This window comes from Lathamus discolor, chromosome 3 (assembly GCF_037157495.1).
Source record: "Lathamus discolor isolate bLatDis1 chromosome 3, bLatDis1.hap1, whole genome shotgun sequence".
NCBI lineage: Eukaryota > Metazoa > Chordata > Aves > Psittaciformes > Psittacidae > Lathamus > Lathamus discolor.
Genome location: NC_088886.1, coordinates 138825766 through 138849797, shown reverse-complemented (window position 1 = coordinate 138849797; position 24032 = coordinate 138825766). Strand labels below are relative to the sequence as shown.

At 37.1% G+C, this 24032-nt stretch overlaps 1 protein-coding gene across 3 annotated transcripts in view; it reads right to left on the bottom strand.

Annotated features, from left to right (window-relative positions):
* The window catches only part of SLK (STE20 like kinase), a 50676-nt gene that overhangs the window by 5695 nt on the left and 20949 nt on the right, over positions 1–24032 (bottom strand). Inside the window, exons 2-18 of one of the 3 annotated variants that reach the window (XM_065672183.1) lie at positions 23445–23609; positions 21069–21117; positions 20201–20350; positions 17836–17908; positions 17420–17614; positions 16660–16741; positions 15570–15698; positions 12203–13609; positions 10717–10847; positions 10334–10457; positions 9886–10065; positions 7805–7897; positions 4434–4563; positions 4070–4194; positions 3014–3202; positions 1747–1872; positions 131–244 (exon numbers count right to left, since the gene is read on the bottom strand). In XM_065672183.1, the coding sequence (XP_065528255.1) occupies positions 131–244; positions 1747–1872; positions 3014–3202; positions 4070–4194; positions 4434–4563; positions 7805–7897; positions 9886–10065; positions 10334–10457; positions 10717–10847; positions 12203–13609; positions 15570–15698; positions 16660–16741; positions 17420–17614; positions 17836–17908; positions 20201–20350; positions 21069–21117; positions 23445–23609 (3462 nt within the window). The remainder of the gene's footprint in view (positions 1–130; positions 245–1746; positions 1873–3013; positions 3203–4069; positions 4195–4433; positions 4564–7804; positions 7898–9885; positions 10066–10333; positions 10458–10716; positions 10848–12202; positions 13610–15569; positions 15699–16659; positions 16742–17419; positions 17615–17835; positions 17909–20200; positions 20351–21068; positions 21118–23444; positions 23610–24032) is intronic. The other 2 variants (XM_065672184.1, XM_065672185.1) reach the window with 2 other exon arrangements.

Here is a 24032-nt window from a genome sequence, read left to right as displayed (position 1 = left end):
TTTTATTATTCAATGAACTGCAGCAGTTTGGGACAGTGGCTTGGTCTCCTCCTCTACGCTACTTTCTGTATGGTCTATATTTGCTGGATCCAACTCTTGATTTTCCCGGTCATTAACTGTTCTGATTTACCTTTTTTCTTGGTCTCAGTTTCTCTCTCCATTCCTTCAGTTCTTGGCTGTGTTCTTCATCCAGCTCTTTTAGCTTCTGCGTCTCATGCTCAACCAGTAGATGGCATTTTTCATTCTTGAAACGAGATAAAAGATAATCCTTATGTAAAACTAATTCAGATTAGGCAACTCAACATTTGTACACTGACATATGTTGTCCTAATTCCTTTTAATTAGCTTATTTCCTGTAAATAGTGACGTGAATAATTACAAGACAAAAGTATGTTACGAGCCTGCATTATCCAAAGCTGATCTTTCCATTACAACCAATTGAGATAAGAAATACTTGTAAGTCCAAATATACTACTGAAATATCATTAAGGCAGCAGCCGACAGTGCTACTCAAAACTATGTTTCACTGCCAAAAACGCTTCTCAAGGTCATACAGCATTTCTGCTTTGATTCCTAAAGACAGTTTGCATAATGTATTAAAATCAATTACATTAAAAAGGAGGTAGGTTTTTGGAAGTATTTCAACTCTTGGTGCCAAGGAGCTCAGACTAACAAATGGGACTTAGGTGAGAAATGAGCTTGCAGAAGTAACCTCAGAACTGCCCTATGAGAAGGAAAAGGGCAATCAAACCCCACACAGGCTTCGCACTCCTCTCAGTGAGGCACGCAGGCAGCTGCTGATCTTGTGAAGCACAGTGAGAAACAAAAATCAAGTATTTGGCTACATCAAATATTTGCTTTTTAAGAGCAGTTGGCAGTCTCTAAACTCCATGTCCTTGTTTCTAGGGTGCCAGTCCCAGCTGGGTCTGATCCAGAGTGCAAAATCACAGGAACAAAACTGACAAGCACATGGCCAGACCGGAGTGTAGCCAGGGACCAGTTTTTCCTGGTGAAGCTCAGTGTAGCCCTAATCTGCTTGATTTTACTGGAGCTGAAACTCCCACAAGGCTCCCATGGTACTTGGGGATTTACTAGGTGTATTAGTGGCACAGTCAGGGACTGTGTTCGAGGAGGTTAGTGAACAGAGTAGAACCAGCTTCACTGGTCATTGGATGATTTCCCTATGCAAAAGTTATCAGCAGATGATCATTTAATGCTTTAAAACTGTCCCTGAAACAGAGAAAAAATGATATAATGGAAAAGGAGACCTGGTCTCTGGTAAACAGCAGCAACTTTTATAAGTTCTGCATTGCGAGAAGGGAATTCCTTCCAAGTACCTTCCAGAAGCTCAAGTACAAAGGGCAGCCTGCACTTGGTAAAAGCCTCCTCAGTCCAAGTACTGCCTCAAATGTCTTGTGGGCAATACCTGGTGCTGCCTGCCTCTGTTCTGATGAATGACATCATCTCAGCAGAATCAGGTTAAAAGGAAAGGCTGCCACACAAAATAGCACTGGGAACTTGATAAGATATTCTAGAAGTGATCATTTGCTTCTGGTTGATGCTGGTCTTGCATTTAAAACGATTCTTCATTAATTGCAAGTATTTGGATCTGGTTAAATGGTTTGCTGCAGGCCTTTGAAAGCAAAGTTAAAATATGAAGGAAAAGATGTTTCTGTTTTGCTTTCATCTGTCATTAACCCAAGTCTTCCCACTGAAGGTTCATCTATAATATCATCTATTTTTAACCTGTAACTGATGCAGTTCTCTGATGTTGGCTTCACACTGCAGCTGAAGGTCCCGCATTTGGTTTTCGTGTTTCTGATGCTGAGCCAGTCTCTCATTCTTCTGCCTCTTTTCTTCTTGAACAGCAAACTAAAACGAGTAATAAAAAGATGGTTTATATTGTGCCTCTAGATACAACAGTTTACACAAGTCAAAGAAAGGTATTTAACAGAATGAATACATACAGCATAAAAGAACAGTTTTAAAGGATTTAAACAGCAACTATACTTCCTTTAGTCCTTCTTTTTTGAATTCTTACAAAGGGTATGTCCTCACAGTTTTGTTCATCGTTCCATTTCTCATTGTTCCATGCCATCATCCCATGCCTGCACTCTCATTTTTCCTTAAAACACAGCACATTTCACTTCCACGCTCCTGAAGTTATCTCCCTCTCAAGCTAAGTGACACAACAGTGTTGCTACAAGCCCCAGTTAAGGTTGGTGTTATACACCTGCTGGAGGCTGGTTCTTCCGGATTATTCATCCTTCCAGTGCTCGCACTATGAAACAATGATTTGGGACTTCGGTGCATCAGTAGAAAGCAAACCTCTAAACCTCTTCGCTACATTTCCTTTGAAACAACGAAACCCTACAGTTTTAGCTCAAAAGCTCACAAAAATCAAGTAATCTTTAAAGTACTCCACAGAATCACAGAACACTTGAGGCTGGAAAGCACCTGCAAAGATCAACCCCCCTGGCTCAGAGCAGGGTCAGCTGGAGTAGGCTGCACAGGACTGTGTCCAGCTGGGTCCAGAGTATCTCCACAACCTTTCTGGGCAACCTGTTCTAGCAACTGACCACCCTTCACACTAAAAAAAAAGGAGTGTTCACTTATGTTTAAGTTGGATTCTCTGTATTTCTTATTCCCTCTGATGGGTACTTATACACATGGGTGACATCCCCGAGCCTTCCTGCCTCCCAGCTGCAGCATCGCAGGTATTGTGTTTCTTCCTATAACAAGACCCAGCAGTCCCGCAGTCATCTTCAAGGCGCTTTGTGGGACTTGCTCCAGTTAACCCATGTCTGTCTTGTTCTGGGAAGCTCAGAACTGGACACAGTGCTCCAGAGGAGCCTCACCGGTGCCAGGGTGAAAGACAATATCCTCTGACCTTCTCCAGTGCATCAACCCTGTTTTGTACCATCAGTGAACCTGCTGAGAGTGCACTCCACCCCATCCTCACATTTACATTGCTTTAAGCATTTACACTATTAAAACTCTTTTTATTAATAACCTGCTTAATCTTCTCACGGTCTTGGTCTGGAGAGGCCAACGAATTGATTCTTAAACTCTTCTTAAACATCGCCATTCGAGTCTTTGCTTCACTCCTCTGGATTTTAGGCAGTCTGGCTCTTTCCTGAGTGTGCTTGTTCTTTAACTCCTCGATCAGGCGTTGATTATATCTCTGCATTTGTTCTGTTTCCTAAAATGTTAACATCATGGAAATGTTACAAAGGAGCTACTACGTTAAAATATTCGCACCTCATTTCATCCATAAGCATGCTGTTTGAGTCAGCTTCTTTCAAGAGAAACCAGTCCCAGCCCTAGTGGTATCAACAGGGAGGAAGGGAGTTTATTCCAGAAAGCTCTGGATCATGCCCAACCCAGATGAAGTTCTCTAAGACTCTAATGAAAATGAATACATTTATATTTCACCAGTGGTTGTTCAACTCCTGAATTGCATTTTTTAAAGTCTAGTTCAAACAGAGAACCTGCGTGGAACTGAACTTCCACAACTACAGTCGTGAAGGGCTGTTGTGTTGCAAAAGCAACACCTAACCACACAAAAACAAGCCTCCAGTGGAGGCTGTTCATGTTTCAGTCACCAAGGAGATCCCATAACAACTCTACACTGGCTTTATGTTTTCAAACACCGAACTGTTCTGGTTAGCATATTCTATGACAAACAAAAATGCCTTGTGGGATACAAGTCTTGTCTTTTGGGCTTTTATGGATTTATCCATAGGGACAGTTATCAGCTACTTGCCCAAAAGCTAATCGGGTTCATTCTGCTCACGTAATCCCAGAATTACGTACTAATGAGTAGATTTATTTAAACACAAATGTGTAAGTAGAATTTGCTACTTTTAAATGCAGAAAGGTTGATGTTGTTGTTGGCTTAGGCTTTTGAGAATCAAAGGGGAAATATATGACCACCTATAGAGCTTTAAAATAACTATGTGGGTCTTTCCTGTGCAAGCAAATAGCTACCAATAGAGATCATAAGACTACTTCATATAAAACCTCTCTATGACAACACACAAAAGAAAGAGTCAAAGTCAACACTCACTTTTTCATGCCTCTTAAGCAGCTGGTGTCTCTGCATGAAGTACTGATCTTTGAGCTGCTGCTTGAGGAGCTGGTGTTTCTCTTGTAGATGTCGCTCTTCCAGCTCCCAGATGGCAGCTTCACGAGCTGGAAAAAAGAGGGAGGCTGGTTCAGAAAGCACCACGCAATACTTTCTAATCTAATTGCCAGTGTGTTTAGAATTGGCCTGCGTGGGCATTTTGAGAACAATCCCTTAGCAAACGTTTTTATTACAGTTCTGGATTAGTCATGAGGGTCTTTGGTTTCGTAAGTTTAAGACAGACCATCGTTTTACTGAAATACAACAAAAATGTCTGGTTTTAAAGAGAGATTTTGATGCCAGATACCTCTCATGAGCTGCTGCTTGTTGTTGAGGCAATCCCGTTCAATAGTGGCTAGTTCTGTCTTCTGCTGTTGAATAATTTTCTTCAGAGATGCATCCAGCTCTTGTTGCTGCTTCTGCACAAATTCCTGCTCCTGGTAAAAACCAACACAAAGAAATTACATTGTGTTCTAACCCATGACATTTTAATGAAACTCCCAGCTCTCTCAGCATTAGCAATATATGAAAAGCAAATACATCTATGAAAATTTGAGCTAACATGCCTCAGCTATGAATTATGCATCTCCTGTATTTTCTACATGGAGAGTAGGTAAGAGTGTACTTAATGTTTAAATAATACCTTCAGAAATAAGAACAAAGGCAATGAACTAGCCAGCAATCTGCAATTCATCCCATCTCTTGTCCCCCTCAAAACAAGCTGGAGGTTCAAAGCTAGTGAAGTACTCAGTATAAAGTTATTATCATATCAAGGGTTACTTATTAATGCATATAAGAAAATGTAGGTACATTAGGTAATTTTGCTTTGGATAGTTAGTTAAAGCCTATTTATTTATACAGTTGGGTTTCAGATTTGTATCTTTTGTCATGAATGCCAAGATATTGAGGTTGGGAGTGCTGCAAGACTGCTATGAAGACACCCAATGGCTTTTGTAGGAACTGCATCTGCAGACTTGCAAGCTTGTCACAGCAGAGCTGAGGGGGCTCCTCACAAAGCAATCTGCCATCTGTCTGATGCAGTCCCCATATTACCTGCACATCCCCCTTAGGTGTACCACCCTGTTGCATCCCACCATGAAAAGCAGGCAGTACTAAGAATCCCCCTCCCATGCCCCAAGACCTGTTGTCTTTCTTCTCTGCAACTTCAAATAACAAAACAAGACTCTCCAAGCATGCAGGCATGCACACACACACTCTTTGAGTATCAGAAATTAAAGCAGATGTTTCTACCATGAGATAATGATCAAAAGAAAGGATGATGGCAGTGTCCTATCAGAGCCAAGGTGGGCAGCTGAGGCATTTGCTGTTATACATAACAAAGCAATGTTAAATGATGTTCTATTGGAAGGGAGAGATGGGATGAGGCAGGAAGACAGCACTGGCCTACAGATGATGAGAGGAATTGTCTGATTTTTTTTTACTGAACCTATGCTTCTGGCTAGAAGAACTGTCAGCAACATATGGAATTAAATGTTCATTAAATGACCTTTTAATTATGACCAGGATAATCCAGGTTTTCATCTTCACAGACAGTTATCAATACATGAGGCTTTCATCTCTCCTAGTGGAGAGCAGTTACAATTAGCCAGGTAACACAAAACTAGAGGTGGAGTAAGTTGACAGTGACAGACCTGAGGGTACAAAAAAGAACCGGAAGGCCATGTCTGTAGATTAAGTCAGACATACCTAAGCAAATATAGGGATTGACGAAAAATACTGTTCTGTTTCCCTTTCTAGATGAAAAGGATAAGAAAACTACAAGCTTATTATTCTGAGGGTGCAGACACATAATTAACAGTGTTTGATTGGCCAGGAATTTTTTGATTTGGAGGGAGAGGGGAGAAAGCTGTTCTAATGCAGTCATGATCAAAAAGCAATTGAGTTTGAGATTTACTCAATCATTTAAATATCATCATTGCTCTCTCTACAGGGTAAATCTAAAGTTTTAGATTTGCTACCCACTAGAAGATAAACCAGGCAATCTCAGAAAGCACTCTGGCCTTTCCACTTCTCACATCTACTCAAATATCACATACAATAAAAGTCACAGACGTGACTAAAGAACAGGTTGAATGGCTAAAGGCAGACAGTGCAAGGTATTCTGCCCTTTTAAAATTACCACTTGGTTCTGCCCAGTAAGTACCTTAAAAACCCCTCAGATATCTTTAAAATACATGGTTTCACTGCACACACAGCACAGAAGTCACACGTTGTTTGTCACATGTGCTGAACAACTAATAAGCACCAGAGAACAGTATTATATAGCATGTGTGAAACTTCAGTGTCTTGCCCAGAGTGAACAACTGCTGTAATTTTGATCTTTTTACTACGAATAGTGCGTAATTACATGAATTTTTGCTAACTGGTCGAGGGACAGCAGTGACATTGATCAGCACATGAGAGCAGAAGAAGAGAAAACACATCTGCAAAATGAGAGCAATAAAACTTTAGTTGCTTTGCATTTTCAGACTTACATCCTGCATTTGCGCGTTGAAAAGTGTACATGAAGACAACTGAAAAGACTGAATCATAACCTGAGCAACGCCCTGTGGGACACAATGTACTTCCTATGTCAGAATATAACATAATACATTTCTGCTCTTAAAAAAACAAAAGGAGAAACGAGATCTGCTGTATGTTAGTAATACACATTTAAACTGTCAAGGCTCATCACACTAAAGTAGTTACTGACAGAAGTTCCAGATAGTTGAAAATTAAACATCTGCACCTTGTCTTGCACTTAATGTTCCAAGTAAGGATATTTCACCTTTAGAATTGCCTTTTACACCTCTCACTTCAAAAACTGAAACCAGCAGAAAAAACAATCTAAGTCACTACAAGCACTATGAGAATTCAGGTTTTTAATTGTTTCCTTAAAAAGTTCAGACACATATCCCTGCCATGGGGGAGCGCCGCAGCTCAGTGACATTCTATCCTGGGAAATCCCCTCACGAATTAAACATGCAATTGAATAAAGTTGCTATTATTTTCTATCAGGTCACTCACATAAACGTCTTTAAATAACTCATCCAAACACGCTCTGTCACGGTGCAAACTCACTCGGTACAAGCTGTGGCCAGCACAAAGCCAGTATTTTTTAAAACACTAGCCCTCCCTTCCTAGCTGGGCCATCTAAAAGCAGCAAGTCTGAAGGTGTGAAATTATAGACGATGTCTTGTAAAGTTTCCATACACCTACACTTTGACATTTAAATAACTCCATTTTACCTAATGTTTTGCTTCCATGAACAGGATGCCTCATGTTTACACATTATATACCTTTTCCTCTCCTACACTTACACTGCTCAAAACTTACTTCTGACTGTAACCTTTATACTTTGATGGACCTATGGGGTACTTACCACTCATAAGAGCACTGGAAATGAACTTGCTGTGAAAAAATACTGGTTTTTTTTTTTCTGTACAGCATACAAAATATTACGCTTAACAGAACAAACCTGGAAATTGCTGGGCCTACATTTCTACACAGTATACTCAATAGGACGTGACATGGGAGTACTTGAAGAAAGAGAGCAGTACGTAGGGTTAGTTCGAGTTAAGTTCCATATTCACTCAACAACAACAAGAAGTGAAATCATCAAGCTGTGTGAATACTGCTGCCTTTTGTATTTTAGTAGCTTGAAGCTGCCGTTGTTACCTGAGCATGCTGGCTTTGTGCAAGCTCCTCTTTCTTGCGTTTCATGAGCTCTTTTCTCAGCTCTTTTGGTGCTTTCTCCACTTCACATAAAACCTACAGTGTATATAAGCATGCAGAAGGTGGCAAAAAGGACACACTTTCTCCACAGCAAGCATTACTGTGAACATAGGACATGCAGGTCAAGCACTAGAGTTACTGGGAAGCGTGCATTACTTCAGTGGCAGGGATGTTAGTAGTGAAAAGAGCTTAATGAAAAGAGAAGGAACAATACATGCTTTATGTGTGCCAGCAGTGCAGAAAGGAGGTATATGCCAGCCTCTTTTTGCATGCAAATGCTGCCCAGTGCTCTCAGAAATGGCAATCTCTTGCTTGTATTTTCATGCTAGAATAGTCAACAGTTAAGAAAACCACCACCTGCAAAAGTGGTATTTTCTTGAAGCACTATATCAAAAGGACTAGAGAGCATGTTTACCTCCCGGTAAAGCTGTGTAAATGGTTGGAAGTTTAAAACAACTTCCGCTGAATACCAGCTATTGCTGACACTGTCTCAAACATGAATTTATAAGATGCCATTAGTAGCAAATCCAACCATAAATGACATTTACACAGATTATGTCTTTAAAATAACCATACAAGCAAATAAAATATTAATTGGTTGTGTTTGGTTCTGAAGAATTTCAAAGCAGAACCCACCACTAAGTAAGGATATTTTCAAGAAACCTCCCACAACACGTGTGCTGCAATGGAATGTGTTTCAGTCCAAGGGGAATTAGACTAGATTAGTAGAAAGATTCTAAATATAACCTGGCTGAATCAACTGACTATTAATCTGTTAATTTGATGTGCTTTATTTATTTTTAAGAATTATAAACATGTAACATTGCACACTCCAGTATAGCATGGGGAGTTTTAGAGCAGCAGCTGCATTTTGACTTCGAACTGTAAATTGCCTCCTTAAGCTTGAAATACAAAACTACGCCCCCAAAAACAAATGCCTGTTTGTTTAATAGTGGAAGCATCATCAGAAAACAGAGTCCAAACCACCACATGCTATTCCTGTTTCCATGAAAGAACTGCTTGTAGCTCAGAGCAATATGTAAAATTCTTCCCGCTTTCCCATGTAGGACCCAATCACCAGTAGAGAGAGACTCAAAAATGCAAGAGGTATCGCAAAAGAAGAAAAATTGTTATTTACATGTGAGCATATGGTTCAAACTGAATGCAACTTGTATTATTTCATGTGCTTTTGTACTACAGGATCATTCTATGCAGAAGCATGGAAAACCGAGTCTAAGTAACTATTAGAGCAAACACTAGAGCTATTCATATACAAACAAGCATTACACAATTGGTCTGAAAATGAAATAAAACAGCTTTTAAGATGCAAAATCCATATGGAAACACATCACCTTCTCTTAGTCTAATGCAAGCAAATTAATAGCATAAGGTGTCACTGTCAAATGGCATTCATTTTGCCTCAACTGTATGACACACATTAAGTTAACTGTAAAAGATGTTAGGTTTTCCAGACTTTTCTCTCCTGGCTTTCCTTTTTAAAGGAAACTAAATCCACATAACTGCCACCACTTCACTTACAGGCATTCTAAACAACAACAGCACACATTCAACAGAAGCCTAACAAATTAACAAAAAGTATCTGAATTTAAGTGGTTCTCAGTAGTAAACCAAAACCATACTCTTTGATTCTAAGCTCTAATTTGGTAAGTCTTTCCTAAGGAGCTATGGCTGGATTTGTTACAGTGAAAATCTCAAATATTTTTTACAATCTTTAAGAAAAGAATTTTCTTGATTTGAGGGAAAATGCTTAATTTTTCACAGCATCTTTAATAAAGTTTTCTAACTTGGTGGTGTTCCCTACATTAAGTCAATACCTAAATCTTCCTCAATAGCTGTTTGTATTTCACTTTAGGCAGTAAGACAAAAGAAATAATACTGGCTGCTAATAACCCTTCCACAACTCAGTACAGCACAAGGTTGACAAGGCTTCTAGGAGACCTAATCTCAGCTGTTGCTATACCCGTATACTCCTTATTTTCTATATTATCACCATTGTCTCTTACCTCTTTCTTTTTGTTCTTCAGCATATTCTGGAATTTGGACAATTCCTTCTCCTGTTCTGCTTTGATGCGTTTTGCTTCATCTCGTAAGCGGTTTGTGTGTTCCTGCTCCAGGCGCTCTATTGTCTGTTTCTGCTGCTTTTCCAGATTCTCTATTTCCTGATCATATTGTCGCTTTTTATTCTGTAAAAACAATTTGGCATCTTGTTTTACAAAACTAAATTCCATTCAGTGAAGTGCTGTCCACAGGATGGCCATGACCAACTGCCTGGGTAGGAGAGTTCCAGCTCACAAGCCGGGCACCCCACAATGGAAAATATTGCCATTTATTAATAAGCATTAAACCTAAGCTATAGCCATCATAAAAGGAAACACCTGATTGCTGCTAGAAGTATTCTGCCTAGTCCATCAAGATGTCATACTTTAAGGGCACCAAAATCCAGAAACTCACTGTCATTTCCTGTTCAAAACGCCTGTACATCTGTTCTCGCTGTTGCAAAAGCTTATTACTGAGCTGCTGTTGGGCTCTCTGCTCCTCTTTCTGAAGCAGCCTCAGCTCTCTTAGCTCTTGACGCCTAATAATGGAGAAAAAAAAACACTTAATAGCGGAAAACTACAGCAGATGAAAAAAGCATCTACAACTTAGGTCCAGTAAAACTAGTTTTGAATTGATTGTCCTATTAAGAAACACCTCACATTCCTTTTTACTAACAAAATAATTGAAATTAATACTCAAATATTACAGAAATAAGATCATTAGTCCCCTACTTTTATCTAAACAGGAAAAAAAAAATAAGCTAATCTCTTGTAAATTGTACTTTTAAGAACACTTACCGTAAAAATCGCATTTCTTCACTTTTTGAGTCATTTTCAGTAACTATTTTTGACGTGGTTACACTCACTTCTACTCCATCAACAACAAATTTCCGAGTTTTCTTTAAAGTTTTCTTCTGTCTTCTAGTTTCCTGAATAAAGCATTGCTAAGTTATTCTGGACTTGTCTAAGTTACATCCTTTCCCCTTATTTCTTAATATTCAATGACTTCAAATATTTCTGTGACGGTCCATTGTAGAGCAATCAGGATTTTTTGCTTCTCAGGTACCCCACTAACCGAGAAAACTTGAAAAATTCTAATATATGAGACTTTCTGTAGTCAGCAAAAGAAAACTATAATTATTGATCATCCAAATTAGCGGAAGAAAAAACTAATCTAGGTAAACCCTGAACAGAATGGATGCAGCTTTATGTTCAAGAGCTGAAGGCAGCTGTAATCACTGTTTGCTTTTGACCATAATTTCCCCAGACACCAAAAAAGATATTTAATCCAAAAAGCAGTACTGAAACAGAATAGCAATTTACTCACCTACCTACTTCTGCAAGAAAATAAATTAAACCAGCAAGTTCAGTTTTTTATTTCTTATATATTAATAAAAAATCATGTGATGCTCTTAATGACAGAACTGGTCAAACCTCCCTTCTCAGAGCTGCTTTGTTTCATTGTGAGGAAAGAGAGACCCCAGCTGAAACTGCATCTCTACTACATTAAGGTTACTGCAAACGCCCTGAAGTCATGCTCAGCACTGCTTTACCAAGTTATCATTTTTCTTTGGGTTTTTTTTTTCTGTTTGCTTGTTTTGAGTTGGGTTTTGTTTTCTTCAAACTCATGGTTACACAGCTAATATTCTATACTGGCTGCAATCATATTAGTATAAAGATATAAATGAAGTCCATAACATGAAATGTGCTCCCCCTCTGCATAAGCTCATTCATACTGGCATAGTTGTATTGATATAGTACAACCACAGGAGTACGGTGTTTGGAATAAACAAGCCTGAGAGACTGTCTGCCTTAGATCTTTTAAATCTAAACAGAGAGACAGAAGAAGGAAGTGACAGGAATTCGGTGTAAGATGAGATGTTATAAGAGACTTGTCCAGTTAAACACGGATTCTGTGCAAAAGTAAGACACTGAACTAATCACCTTGAATACCAGCTCTGAACTAGAGCCATTCATAAATCTTCACCTTTAACAGTTAAACCTCCTGTTATTCATTAGCCCACATTTTTAAACTACAGTTATGCATTCAAATAAGAAAATCCTTCGCAGCTCTGCAGCTTCCGGCTTTGTTGCATAACTGCAGACAATCCAGACACGGTTGGAGCGTGCAATTTATAATACTTTGTTTCTATAGTTTCGTATTTATTTGTCATACTAGTTTCTTGCTCAGTAACTTTGTTGCAAAGGTCAAACTTGGAGATAATTTTAGAGTCACAGTCACATAGAATTTTATATTAAAAATTATATGATTGACTGCACTTACCTGCAAAGATATTGATCCTGTTTCTTTGTTTTTACTAAGGAAACTAGAAATTGACAAGTTCAAATCAATGCTGCTGTTATCAGCCGTAGAACCGGTGCCTGAATCTGCATCATTTTCCTTCATATTCTCCGATTCTAGCTGTTGTAACGTTTCCGTATTGTCTTGATTATCTGTTTTGACCTTCCCTTTTTCTTCAGTGCTAATACTAATACTGGGGACTGGAGTGACTTCAGAATCATCAGCTTGTTCACTGACAATATCTTGAAGCTTATTCTTCACTATTTCATCAGAAGTAACTTCCAAATGTTCTTTGTCTATCTGAATATTGTTTTCCTCGATATTCTTGGGTCTGCTCTCTTCCGAATTCTGGTTCATATCAGTCAGTTTATCCTCCATTTTAGCAGACGTATCCTCTGGCTTGCTCTGTATTGCCCTGTGGTCTACATCGTCTTTCCTGGAGTCTTTGATCTCCATGCTGCTTATATTACTAATATTCTCATTTTCACTTTCTGACAGTTTCTTGTCTACTTTGATCACTTTATCTTGGCTTTCTGATACAGTTTCTTCAGAGCTGATTATCTCATGGACCTGCTTAGCCTGACTTTCCACTGGCTTATCCTCCGGCTCAGGTATTTTATCCCCATCACTGATCTGTGTTTCAGCAATACCACCTATCTCCTTAATGTTGTCAATTCCATGCTTTATTAGTTCCTTTTCTTCATCAGCCACTTCATCTGCAGCATTAGGTAGAGTTTCTGTAGTGGCGTCTCTTACAGCCTCTTTATGAGCTTCGCCTTTATCTTCCTTTTGCTCTGTAGCATTTTCTGCAGGGACCTTTTCTTCCTTACTTTCAGAGAGATCTGTTCTGTTCTTCTTCTCTTCTTTTTCACCAGTTTCACTAGAAATGGCTTCTTCAGTTTCTACGTTATTTTCAGTTGTAGGTACTATTTTTAGCTTATTGTCTTCTGTTTGTTCATTTACCATGTCATTTTCCTTCTCTGTTTTTAGGTGGGGTTCATCCTTTATTTCTGATTTTGTTACTACTTCAAGTTGTTCTCCTCCTTTCTGGGGTTCTGTATCTTCATGTAGTTTTTCCAGGCTTTCTGTACTCTTTTCAGCTAGCACTATTTTGCCTTGCTCACCTTCACCAGTTGGCACAGATCCATTCTGCACTTTCCTATCACCAACAGCAGTATCATGTATGTTATCAGCCATTTTCCTAATGTCCTCAGATTCATCTCCAGTTGTTTTGCCATCTGGAAATATTGTGCTGGCTTTGTCCTCAATTGCATTACTTTCTGTTTTCTCAGAAAGAGATTCCAGAACAGAGGCATTCTGTGAAAGTTTATCCTCTTCAGAGCTGGCAATACTAAGGTCAGAGGAGGCACGCTTCTCTGCGGGTAACTGCTAAAAAATTGAAGGAAAAAGAACATTTAATGATTTTCTAACATAACTAAAGCACAGTTCTATTGAAGAATACCTGAATAGAGATACTGTATTTACAGGCAGAGTTATATGAATTTGACAATCTCAGAGCACTTCACTTTGTATTACCACAGAACAAGAGCATGCACTGCAGAGAGGCTCCAAACAGAACAACTGCACAAGATCACTCTTCCATCTCTCTTAATTTATTAAAATATACTGGATTGAAGGAAAGGGACCATGGCCGGCCATGTGTCTCACTCTTAACAGGATCTTCAAGAGCCTTTTTCCAATCACGCTATCACGCTGCTTATTTTTACCTGGTTCAGTTCCCCTGTAGTCCCCTGCTACAATTGGATTTGAAAGTCACGTGTCTGTGCCAGTTTGACTGGGAAGAAGCTGTGTGTGTAGCTTTAGTTAGTGCAGCACTGATGAAATGCAAGATTAAAGACGTTCTGCTTCATCAAAAAGAGTATCTTTTCTTGTGCTCTTTGTTAAGATGCCTGAAATTTTATCTGGTTTTTTAATCACTGTGAAACTCCATTAAAATAGTGAAAACCTCCAGCAGATCTGATTAAGTGGCAATATGAAACTAGAATAGAAACAGTTACATCACCGTAGAAATTGCTGCTTCTGGAACATGAGTGAATGTTATCAGATTGCACACAGATCTACAAAAGCATATACTGATAAAGTACCACTTTAACCATAATTGCCCTTTCACTCTTCAAAGTGATTGCAATATCTCTCTGTCTATATTTACTGTTAGAACCCTGCAATTTGCAGATCAGTCTTCTGACTTGCCACCGGGAACATACTGGGTTAGCTACTGTAGCAAGCATGAGTTTCATCGTGCTTTTCCTACTTTAGGGCTTTCTGCAGCATACAAAACCCAATTCCTTTGAATTGAAAAGCACATTTCAAAGATGCCCCGTGATTGTTCTAGAAGCTAAGTGCTGATCTTGAAGCATTTTTTAAAACTACCACAAGTAAATAACGTAAATGCATCTACCTCACAGTTCCCTAAACGGCTGCTTATGTTGAGACACTTCATTGAGTCACAGGGTGGACACCATCCCCAGCCCTCCTGGGAACTGATGGCTTAGCAGCTAATCAGCAGAGGAGATGGTGGGTAATGCCTTAGGAAATAGAAAATAAGTCATGGAGAAAGGTGGTGGGAATGAATGCTTGGAGATCGGCTGGGGTGGACACAGAAAGTGGCCAGGAGATGTGACTAGTGTGTTGAGGGGCAAGGAGGAAATGGAGGTGTGGTTCTTGTGCACGTGTTTGGCTCCTTTACCATTGCAGGTAATTGCAGCTACTGGTGGCACTGGTCACTGTCCATGTTTATAGTGCTTGAGCCAGTTAAGTCAGAAAGCACAATACCTGCATACTCTGAAACCTGCTGCCCTACCACTGAACTTCATGGCTTTGCACTTTGAGGAATTGAATTTGTGTTGCAAGAATCTTTAGAAATACATTCATAAATGCAATCATGTCTTAGTAAAATATGAGGCTTTTGCTTTTTTCTCTTTTCTTTGACAGTTCATAGCATAATGGTTGCATACCTACCTTAATGTTTTAAGCTTCTTATGGAATACAAATACACGTTTATCTTTTCATTGTCATTTTGACTTAAACTATTGACATAAAACTCATTATCTGAGTTTTCAAATTCTATACTACATACACATGTAAAAATAATGAAGATAATAGTCTTTATTAGCCAATATTCTTTATTATTAGTTCCTAAGGAGTTTAAGAACATAGTAATTTCTACAATGCCGATTACTTATTTTATAATAAGGTTAGAGTATGTTTATGTTGTTATTCTTAAAAGACCTGATGCAAAAGTTGGGTAGTACATCAGAAACTGAGCTCTGCATTGGAAACTGGTGATTGAAAACAGTTGCATATTTAAAAAAGTAAATTTTAAACTGACCAGAGAATTTTCTGTTTCTTCTTCTTCATCCTCATCTTTACCATCTTCAACTTCTTCCGTAACTTCAGCCTTAGCTTCTGCAATCAGTTCTCTTATTGGTTTATTGGAAGTAACAGTAACAAATGGATGCTTGTGAAAATAAAAAAATAAGAACAATATTATGTGCTGACTTCATTGTAAACAGGGGAAAAATTGGAACTTGAAAGAAAGATAACCAAAGTCACATTTCTCTGAGGTTATTTCAAACTGGAAGATTCAGACTTAATAATGATCATAACTGTCCTGATGTACTTTTTTCTGCAGAAATTTTAAAATCAAAACATTTGTATTCAAATATACTGTGTAATTCTAACAAACTTGCTAAAAATAGAGATAATTCATTTGTACTGACCTGCTTCACAATCACAAAAATAGAAGTAGAAAGATTTTTTAGGAGCTTATTTTTCCTGGAAATCAGTTTCATTTCTTTTCCATTCCAGAGTTTAATTATTTCCTGATAGCTTTACCTAGACGTATTCTGCTTTGTCTTTAGAACAATTTTTCCTCTCAAGAAATAGAATTCTGTATTTTTCTTTAAAAGGAAACAGCTACTTGTTCTTCTCCTGTTGCCTGAGTCTTCTTTCTCTGCTTGGCCCTGCTGCTTAAATCTATTCAAGATATGCCAGATGTAAACTGGATAAAGTAAATTCGTGCTGACAGAATCAAACGTACCTGATCACATCTATTCCTGTTTAGCTATTCTGCAGTGACAGCATTACAGAGGAAGGCTGAGCTCTAAAGCTTTTAAAACACCTGTCAGCAATTGACTGCTTATGTAAATACCTCCTTCCTCCATTGTAAGTATCAAAGTATAAATACTTATGCGGAATAATTAAATTACATTAAAATACGTAAATGACGAATTTGATCTGCACTTGGTATCATTTAATCAAATTTTACCAAATAAGGATCAATGCAACAATTTTAAAACCATATTGTGTCTGAACACTTAACTTAAAATTGTTTATAGACTATAATACTATTCTGCTTTAAAAAAGTACAAAATCTCCTTGCTTTTAAACACTGGTGCTGAACAATCAACTCTCCCCACCTGTAAAAGTTGAGTCGCGCTCCACCTTGCATCTACATTCTTTTCCAAACATTTCTTCAGAAAATCTTTAAAATCTGATGACCTACACAAAAAAAGCAAACAGGCAGGGGTTCTTCTTTCGTCTTGTGGTACAGTGAAATATTCTTTTGCTTTCACATGCACCTAACACTGCAGCTCCAGGCCCTTCTATTGATTTAGGACAACAGAATGGTAGTACAGGAATGCAAAGACCAATGCGGCACAAATATAATCTTTAAAATGTTTTGTCCATTGATAGAAGAGTTTACATTTGGCTCTGGATTGATAATGCAACACATCTGCTGCATCTCTGAATCCCATAAAGATATTAAAAATGATCAAATAGTAAATGGCTTTTAAAAATGTTTTCTTGGTATAAAAATACTTTAGTCTCCATTCATCTGATCTTGTTCTTCAAATGGTCTTTAATCTTTTACTGCATATGTAAAAGCTATTTTGTGCATATCTTAATGCTCAATTTGCCAAATATTAGCAATAAAAGCTTCTATACAGAACTACAACAAAAAGACCACAGTCCATCTACATATCTCCTTATACAATTTGTATACATACATGTACAAACATAGACAGAATAAATACCTGACTTTATGCATTAAGCTAGTCCCATGAAGTTCAACAGGTCTATGTCCATGAACATTAAGTTTATTTAATAAATGACTTAGCATGCCTTACATTCAAAACCTACAAATTGGGCTGAGAAAGTTGTAAATAGAATACTCACCATTTTGAAGGCTGTGCTAATGTAGGTGGATCGGATTTTGCTATTTTCAGAAGCACTCGCATTGGATTTAATTCATGATGAGGTGGCTCTATTTGAGCCATTTCTATTAAAGTAATGCCAAGAGACCAAATATCAGCCTTGTAATCATAAGGCCTGTCTTTAGAGGTCTCGCACATTACTACTTCTGGAGCCATCCTGCAATGAAATACTGCATTAGAAAATATACTCTTTATCAATTCTGAAAAAAACCAAAAACAAGGTTCTAAATAGATAAATTCACTGAAACATTTTAAGAAGCACATTCTATTCTCACTAAATATATTTACACAATATTGTATGAAGCTTGTAATAGTAACAGCAAAGGAAATACTAAGATATTAGTTAATACTTCAAAGTCAGCAAAACAGTGCACTTACCAATATGGTGTACCAATAAAAGAATCTCTTCTTTGTATCGTTCTTGTGTTTTTAGCTGATACTCCAAAATCCGCTTAAAGCAAACAGTAAAATGCTATTAAATGGGTGGTGGAAAATATATTTTTATATTTTACAACTGGTTTTTTTATGTTTTATGTTTCAGAGCAAAAATGTATGTTTTGATAATTGAGCGCAAACATTCCATAGCATTTCTAATAAAAGATATTGAAGAATAATAATAATGATAAAGTTATTCTCCATTGCTATAATAAAATGTAATGCTACTGTTGAGTTGTGTGGGACAAGATGTAACATCTAACCAAAAATCAACTTTGTCTTTGCAATTAATATTACTTGTCTATGAAGCAATACATTTCTCACTTAGAAAAAAAGGATAACTTTTAAATAAGTGTTATATGCTTATTATAAATGTAACTTTCTTAATGAAGACCTAGAGAGCAGAGCAAAGGAACAAGACAGCCACGTCTTCAATCTGTACAAAACCTCTGCATAATCTGTACAAAGTTACTTGATGGACTCAACATTTCAGAAGCCTAATTTTGCTCTGTGGGGAAGAAAAAAGGACTAAGAAAGCTATCTGTTCAAATGCTAAATCTAAAACCTTGAGGGACTACAGACACGGAAATAATAAAACTCAAATCCTCACACAAATAAATGCAATGAAGAAAATTTATTCACCTTTGTTTTATAAATATTATTTGTATTTGTAAAAGAAGGAATTACCCATTCCTGTGGGCACCAGAAGAAAAATACAAATAGTTTATAAGGAATAAAATGCTCATTTACGGGATGCTTTACTTTCCAAAACTAAAATAAATCTTTTTTTAGAAATTTTAATTAACAAACCTAATACATTACTAAATGTATGTGTGAAAGAAATCTCCCCATGATCTGAACTGTAAAGTATCCTGACAGCCTGCACAGTGCTGTGCATTAGCCAAGCTTGACAAAATCTTAAAATAGTTCCAGTCTGTATGAGGAGCCAAGTCATGTGAGGCAAATAAAACGCACAGAAACAAATGTTCCTCTCTCTGACCATGAGACTCTTACTAAGATCTGAGATTTCTTTTACAGTAGTACTAAGATAGTGGTTCTATTACTTTTTAAATAAGGCCTATGAGACTGAGTCTATCACTAAATTTTCAGACTTCCAAGAAAACCTGTAACCAGTAAAGTTACATGTACTTGTGGATGAAGAGAAAGGCACATTCAAGTATTAACGTACAAATAATGATCTGCAAAGGAATCCATGCAAACAGCAGAGATTCACTTAACTGATCAATGTAGCAAAAGCAGGTTCTTAAATATTCTGAACTTCTTAAGAGAGATGACGCACCATACCCCACAGAGAGACTGTGATCAATACAAGTCAGGTAGCAGTTATATTTATGAATTTGGACACATCTTGCTTACACTTAAAAGGCTGGGAAATGTAGAGCCCCACTTTACAGTGATCTGATTCGCTTTGACTTTACCCTCTGTGTAACTTGTATCCAAATAAATACAGCTAAACATGTAGAGAGACATGTTTGAAACCTGAATGCAAGCTGCTATGTCATGGAATTATGACAGTGGTAAAGCCACTGTAAAGGCTGACAGCTTATGCACATTTGTCCCTGATGAAGCCCTGAACAAAATGAATACAGACAGTTCCTGTGACTTCCTGGCTGGCTGAAGGGGTGCTATTCAACACCAGTAGTCCTTTGTCCTTCATGGAGGAATCCTCATGGATTCCCTACCACATCAGAAGAAAAACATGAATGAATGTTTAAATTCAGGTAAAAAAAAAAAGGAATCAATAATAGTAAGCTTGTATTCATTTTCTTCCAGATTGTTTTATCTTAATTTCAGTGCTATGAACAATTAAGAAAGGCATGAAAAAGCCCGAAGTTGAATAAATAAGATTATTATTTCTTTCTCAATAATAGAAGAGACAACAGTACTAGGTACGGGGTTTGGGCGATACTGAGCGATGTTCATTTTCTAAACTAGTAACTTCAAAGGGAAGTTCTTATGTTACCACAGTAACGATAAATACAATTAAGAACACATACTAAGAAACAGTTGGGCCTGTGTCTGACTTTAGCCTGCTTAGTACTGATACTGGTATGACTCCTACCGCTGCTGATTTTTAAAATCTGAAAGATGTGTCAAGCATGGTTATGACATTTACTCAAGCTTTTTTCTTTTTTTTGTAGCAAACCTTGCATCTGAAAACACTCGCATTATTAGACTGATATTTAAATAGATAAATACTGAATTCTGCCAAGCTACAGCCTAAGGAAAATACAATTGTAAGACCAGGCAAAGTTCTGGGAAAGACTTTTATATGCAGGATGTTTACCTAGTTTAATGTCTCCATCTAATGTGAAAAGAATATTGCCAGCTTTTAGATCTCTGTGGATGATCTTATTTTCATGCAAGTAGTTCAATGCTTCCAGTGTCTGCCTGCACACCACTTTGATCTGCGGCTCTGTTAATGGCCTTTCAAGCTCTATGGGAGAAAGAGACAGAAATAAGCACAACATTTTTGTGTTTTATGTGTTCATAGCAAGCTGTATAGAAGTATATGTGAAAATTAATTAATCTGACAGATCCTTAACATCATATGTCAGAAAAATTTCTATCTTAACATACTTGGCTCCTTTCATTAATAATGTCACCCCTTGTACCCAAACCCCTCCTCATTATGAACGAGGCATACCTACCTATCTGAACTGTGAAAAGGCTATATAGTTTAGAGACTGGTTCTTTTGTGTGGTACACAGCAATGTTAAAGACTACATCCTTTACTCATTACATTCACCTAATTTGAGGAATAAACACAGAAAAATCTAACTTTAAGGTTTATGCAATATGAAAAAAATATCACAATGCAATTTGGAAGATGGCAGGGAAAGAATGAGGTCCTGAAAAGGGCTCATATAGATTATAACAACAGAGAGCTCAATAAGCATATGAGGACAACTCATCACATTCATTTAAAGGGTCAAGACAAAAATGTGTTTTGAAATGTAGATGAATACTTTAAAGATGAGAGAAAATTAATCTAACTATAATGTCCAATTTAAAACCCCCGACATTCAACACATAGAGCACACCAATTACATAAATATTTGCATTTCAAAACAATATACATATGAAACAAGTCTTACAATATATATTATAATTTAAGATGTTATGAAGTTTATTAGTTGAAACAACTTATTTACCCAACATTACTGCATCTACTGCTCCACCTGCACAAAATTCGATCAGGATCTGTATACAAACAAAAGAATACACAAATTACAAATTAAATAGTTCTGCTGAGCTGAGCCTTGATTATGGGAGCATTACTGGAAGACCAGAGTTCCAGATTATTTGGCCTTTACAAATTATTTATCTAACCTCTGCAAAATACTGGTTACCCAATAATAACTGTTACCCAACTAAAAGTAGGGCTTATGTTGCTCAAGCAAACAATTTGAAAAATGCTTGAGGATGCTCAGACAAAAGTTTTAATCAAAATATAAAATTCCATAATAAAATTTATAATAAAACAGTCAGCTTCTACCTGACTCACTTTAATGTAATTTACACAATCCCTGCAAACTCAGTTCTTAACTATTCCACTGTATTTCTATATTATAATCTCTCTGACTGAAGTCCAAGAATAAGAGCCGTATGATTTCCCAGTAGCAGATATCACCTGTATTTTTTTCAAGTAAGATGAAAATGGGAAAAATACTCTTAAAAGTTAACAGAAAATGGTTACATTCAGATGCTTACATGAATTTTCCTCCATTTTCACTGATGCCTACAATATCTAATAATGCTAGAACTCCATCTTCAGTTTTCAGTTTCCATTTGAAACAAAAATAAACTGCAATTGTTTTGGGGCACAAACTATGCTGACATGTAGGACAGAAAGAACATAGACAAAGGAGAAAAAAAGTAGACAAAGAGAATGAGGAGAGCGAGAAAGAAGAAAGGTCATCCAAGACTGACACCCTACTCTTCCCTATGTCTTTTTTCTTGTTTAATTTGAACTTTAAACATTCAATTATACTTTTCAGTCTAACAGCTAATGAGTACTCTTTGTCAGAATCCTAATGGTCAATATTCTGGGAAATACATTAACTTTCTCCTCAAGAGTACTTTTAAAAGCAGAGTATAATTTCCCATAACAGAGGAAAACTCAAATTATACCTTTTACCTTATAACACTTTTTCTATATATACACACCACCTATATTAAATACTACTTCAAATTGGTATTATAATTAATCCTTACAACGGTACTAACAAATACACAATGCAACACTTCGTAAATCCCTTACATCATTCTTACATTTTCATGTTTCTACATACCTACTGCCAAGTAGGTTAAGTGCGGGAATTTGTCAATAATTTCTTTCTCTAAAATTTGCTGTTTGGTTTGACAACCTGACAAAGGTCTCCATGGTACAGAAACCGTTTCTAAAACTGGAAAGCAAAAGCATACTCTTTTGCCAACTATCACTCTTTTCTTTTTTGCTCCACTAAATTCGGCTTACTTACCACATCATTATAGCCTTCCCTTGGCCCTTTGTCTCTGCATTTCACTGTAACTATGTATCTACAATTTTAATTTCAAACTATTTACTCCTCTTCCATCTTTATTCTACTAGTGAAGCCTATCCACTCAGTTTCATATTCTGCCTCTATGCCCACCCACTTTCATGCTGACCTTTATGCATGGAAAACTTTTCAGTATTCCACTGTTTTATAAAATATCTTTATACAAGATCTGAATTACTCTGCATTCAGATCACACAAGGTTTTCACAAAGCTTATAAAAAAATTTACAACAGGAAACATGCTATGACACTTCTATTATTTTCGTGCTTAAAGGATAAAGCATGTTTGTAAGACTCGAATGAGATTTCCTTTTACTTCTTGTAGGTATCTTTTCAAATTATAAACTCTTCTTCAAAAAAACATGTATTCTCTTTACAGTTCCAGAAGCGCCTGAAATATTGCATTGCATTGCCTGGAAGAAGAAAATTGTATTTTCATAGGTAAAGCTGTTCAATGCATAAGATACAGCAAAAAAGTGATGTACGATCCTAGGTATGCTCCCTACCAGATATAAAGGTTTTAAGTAAATTAATTATGATCCAAGTCTTGGTAAACTGTCCTCCTGGAAGTAGCAATAACCTCATTCTAAAATACCTACTTCACATGCCGACCTTCTCAGCATATTATTTATTTTTCAGCCGCAGATTCTGAAATTTCACCCTAAGTTGTGCTAACGTAATTAAAATCTGAGTCCTGCCACTACAAATAAGCATTAAGAACTCTCTCCACATACCAAAATGCACAAACTTCCAAATTGTAGATCCAAACTCCTGATAAATGACTCAGTGTAGCTCAATTTTACACTATTTCCTAAAAGTAATATCCATGATTTATAAATTAGTTTTGAAGCTGAATAGATATCCCGATAGCGACAACCCAAAAAAGATGTGATGGACAAATGATCTTTGAATGAAGAAAAATATACTTTTTACTTTTGTACAATTTACTTTTGAAGTAAGTAAAAGTATTTAAAAAAAAAATACCTACCCACAGATTGTTTTCATAGTAGAAAGCATCTAGGAGCTTAACAATATTAGGATGATCGCAGGATGCTAATATATCAATCTCAACCATGTAATCTTCAAGTTCTTCTTCTGATTTAGTATCAATCACCTTTGCAGCAGCCAGAACTTTCGTTTCTTTGTTCTGAGCCTACAAAAGTCACAGCAAATGTACACATGTGAATTTCAGCAGATAACTGTCAGCAGAAATAAAACAAACAACAAAACCCATTCTCTGGATAGTTCTGTACTGCTTTCCTACCTTTAGTTTGATTCTCTACAAAAAGAGAAGACCTGCATATTAAAGACTAGATAAAAGTCTAGCAGAAAACAGGTTTAGTAACTTTTCACGTGGTCAAGAAACAATGAGAGCCAGGAATATAAAAATAATTCTCACCACATTCCTCAAATCATCATGCAGTTAACAGCTGAGGGTCGTTACTATTTTGTACTCCTAAGATAAAAGCTTGTGTTGCTCCTCAAAAAACTACCTATTAACACTTGGCAAGAGCATGAAGTATCTATCCTACCACCCTCTCTCTCATTTCTGAGTGCACATTCTTGCCCTTCTGAG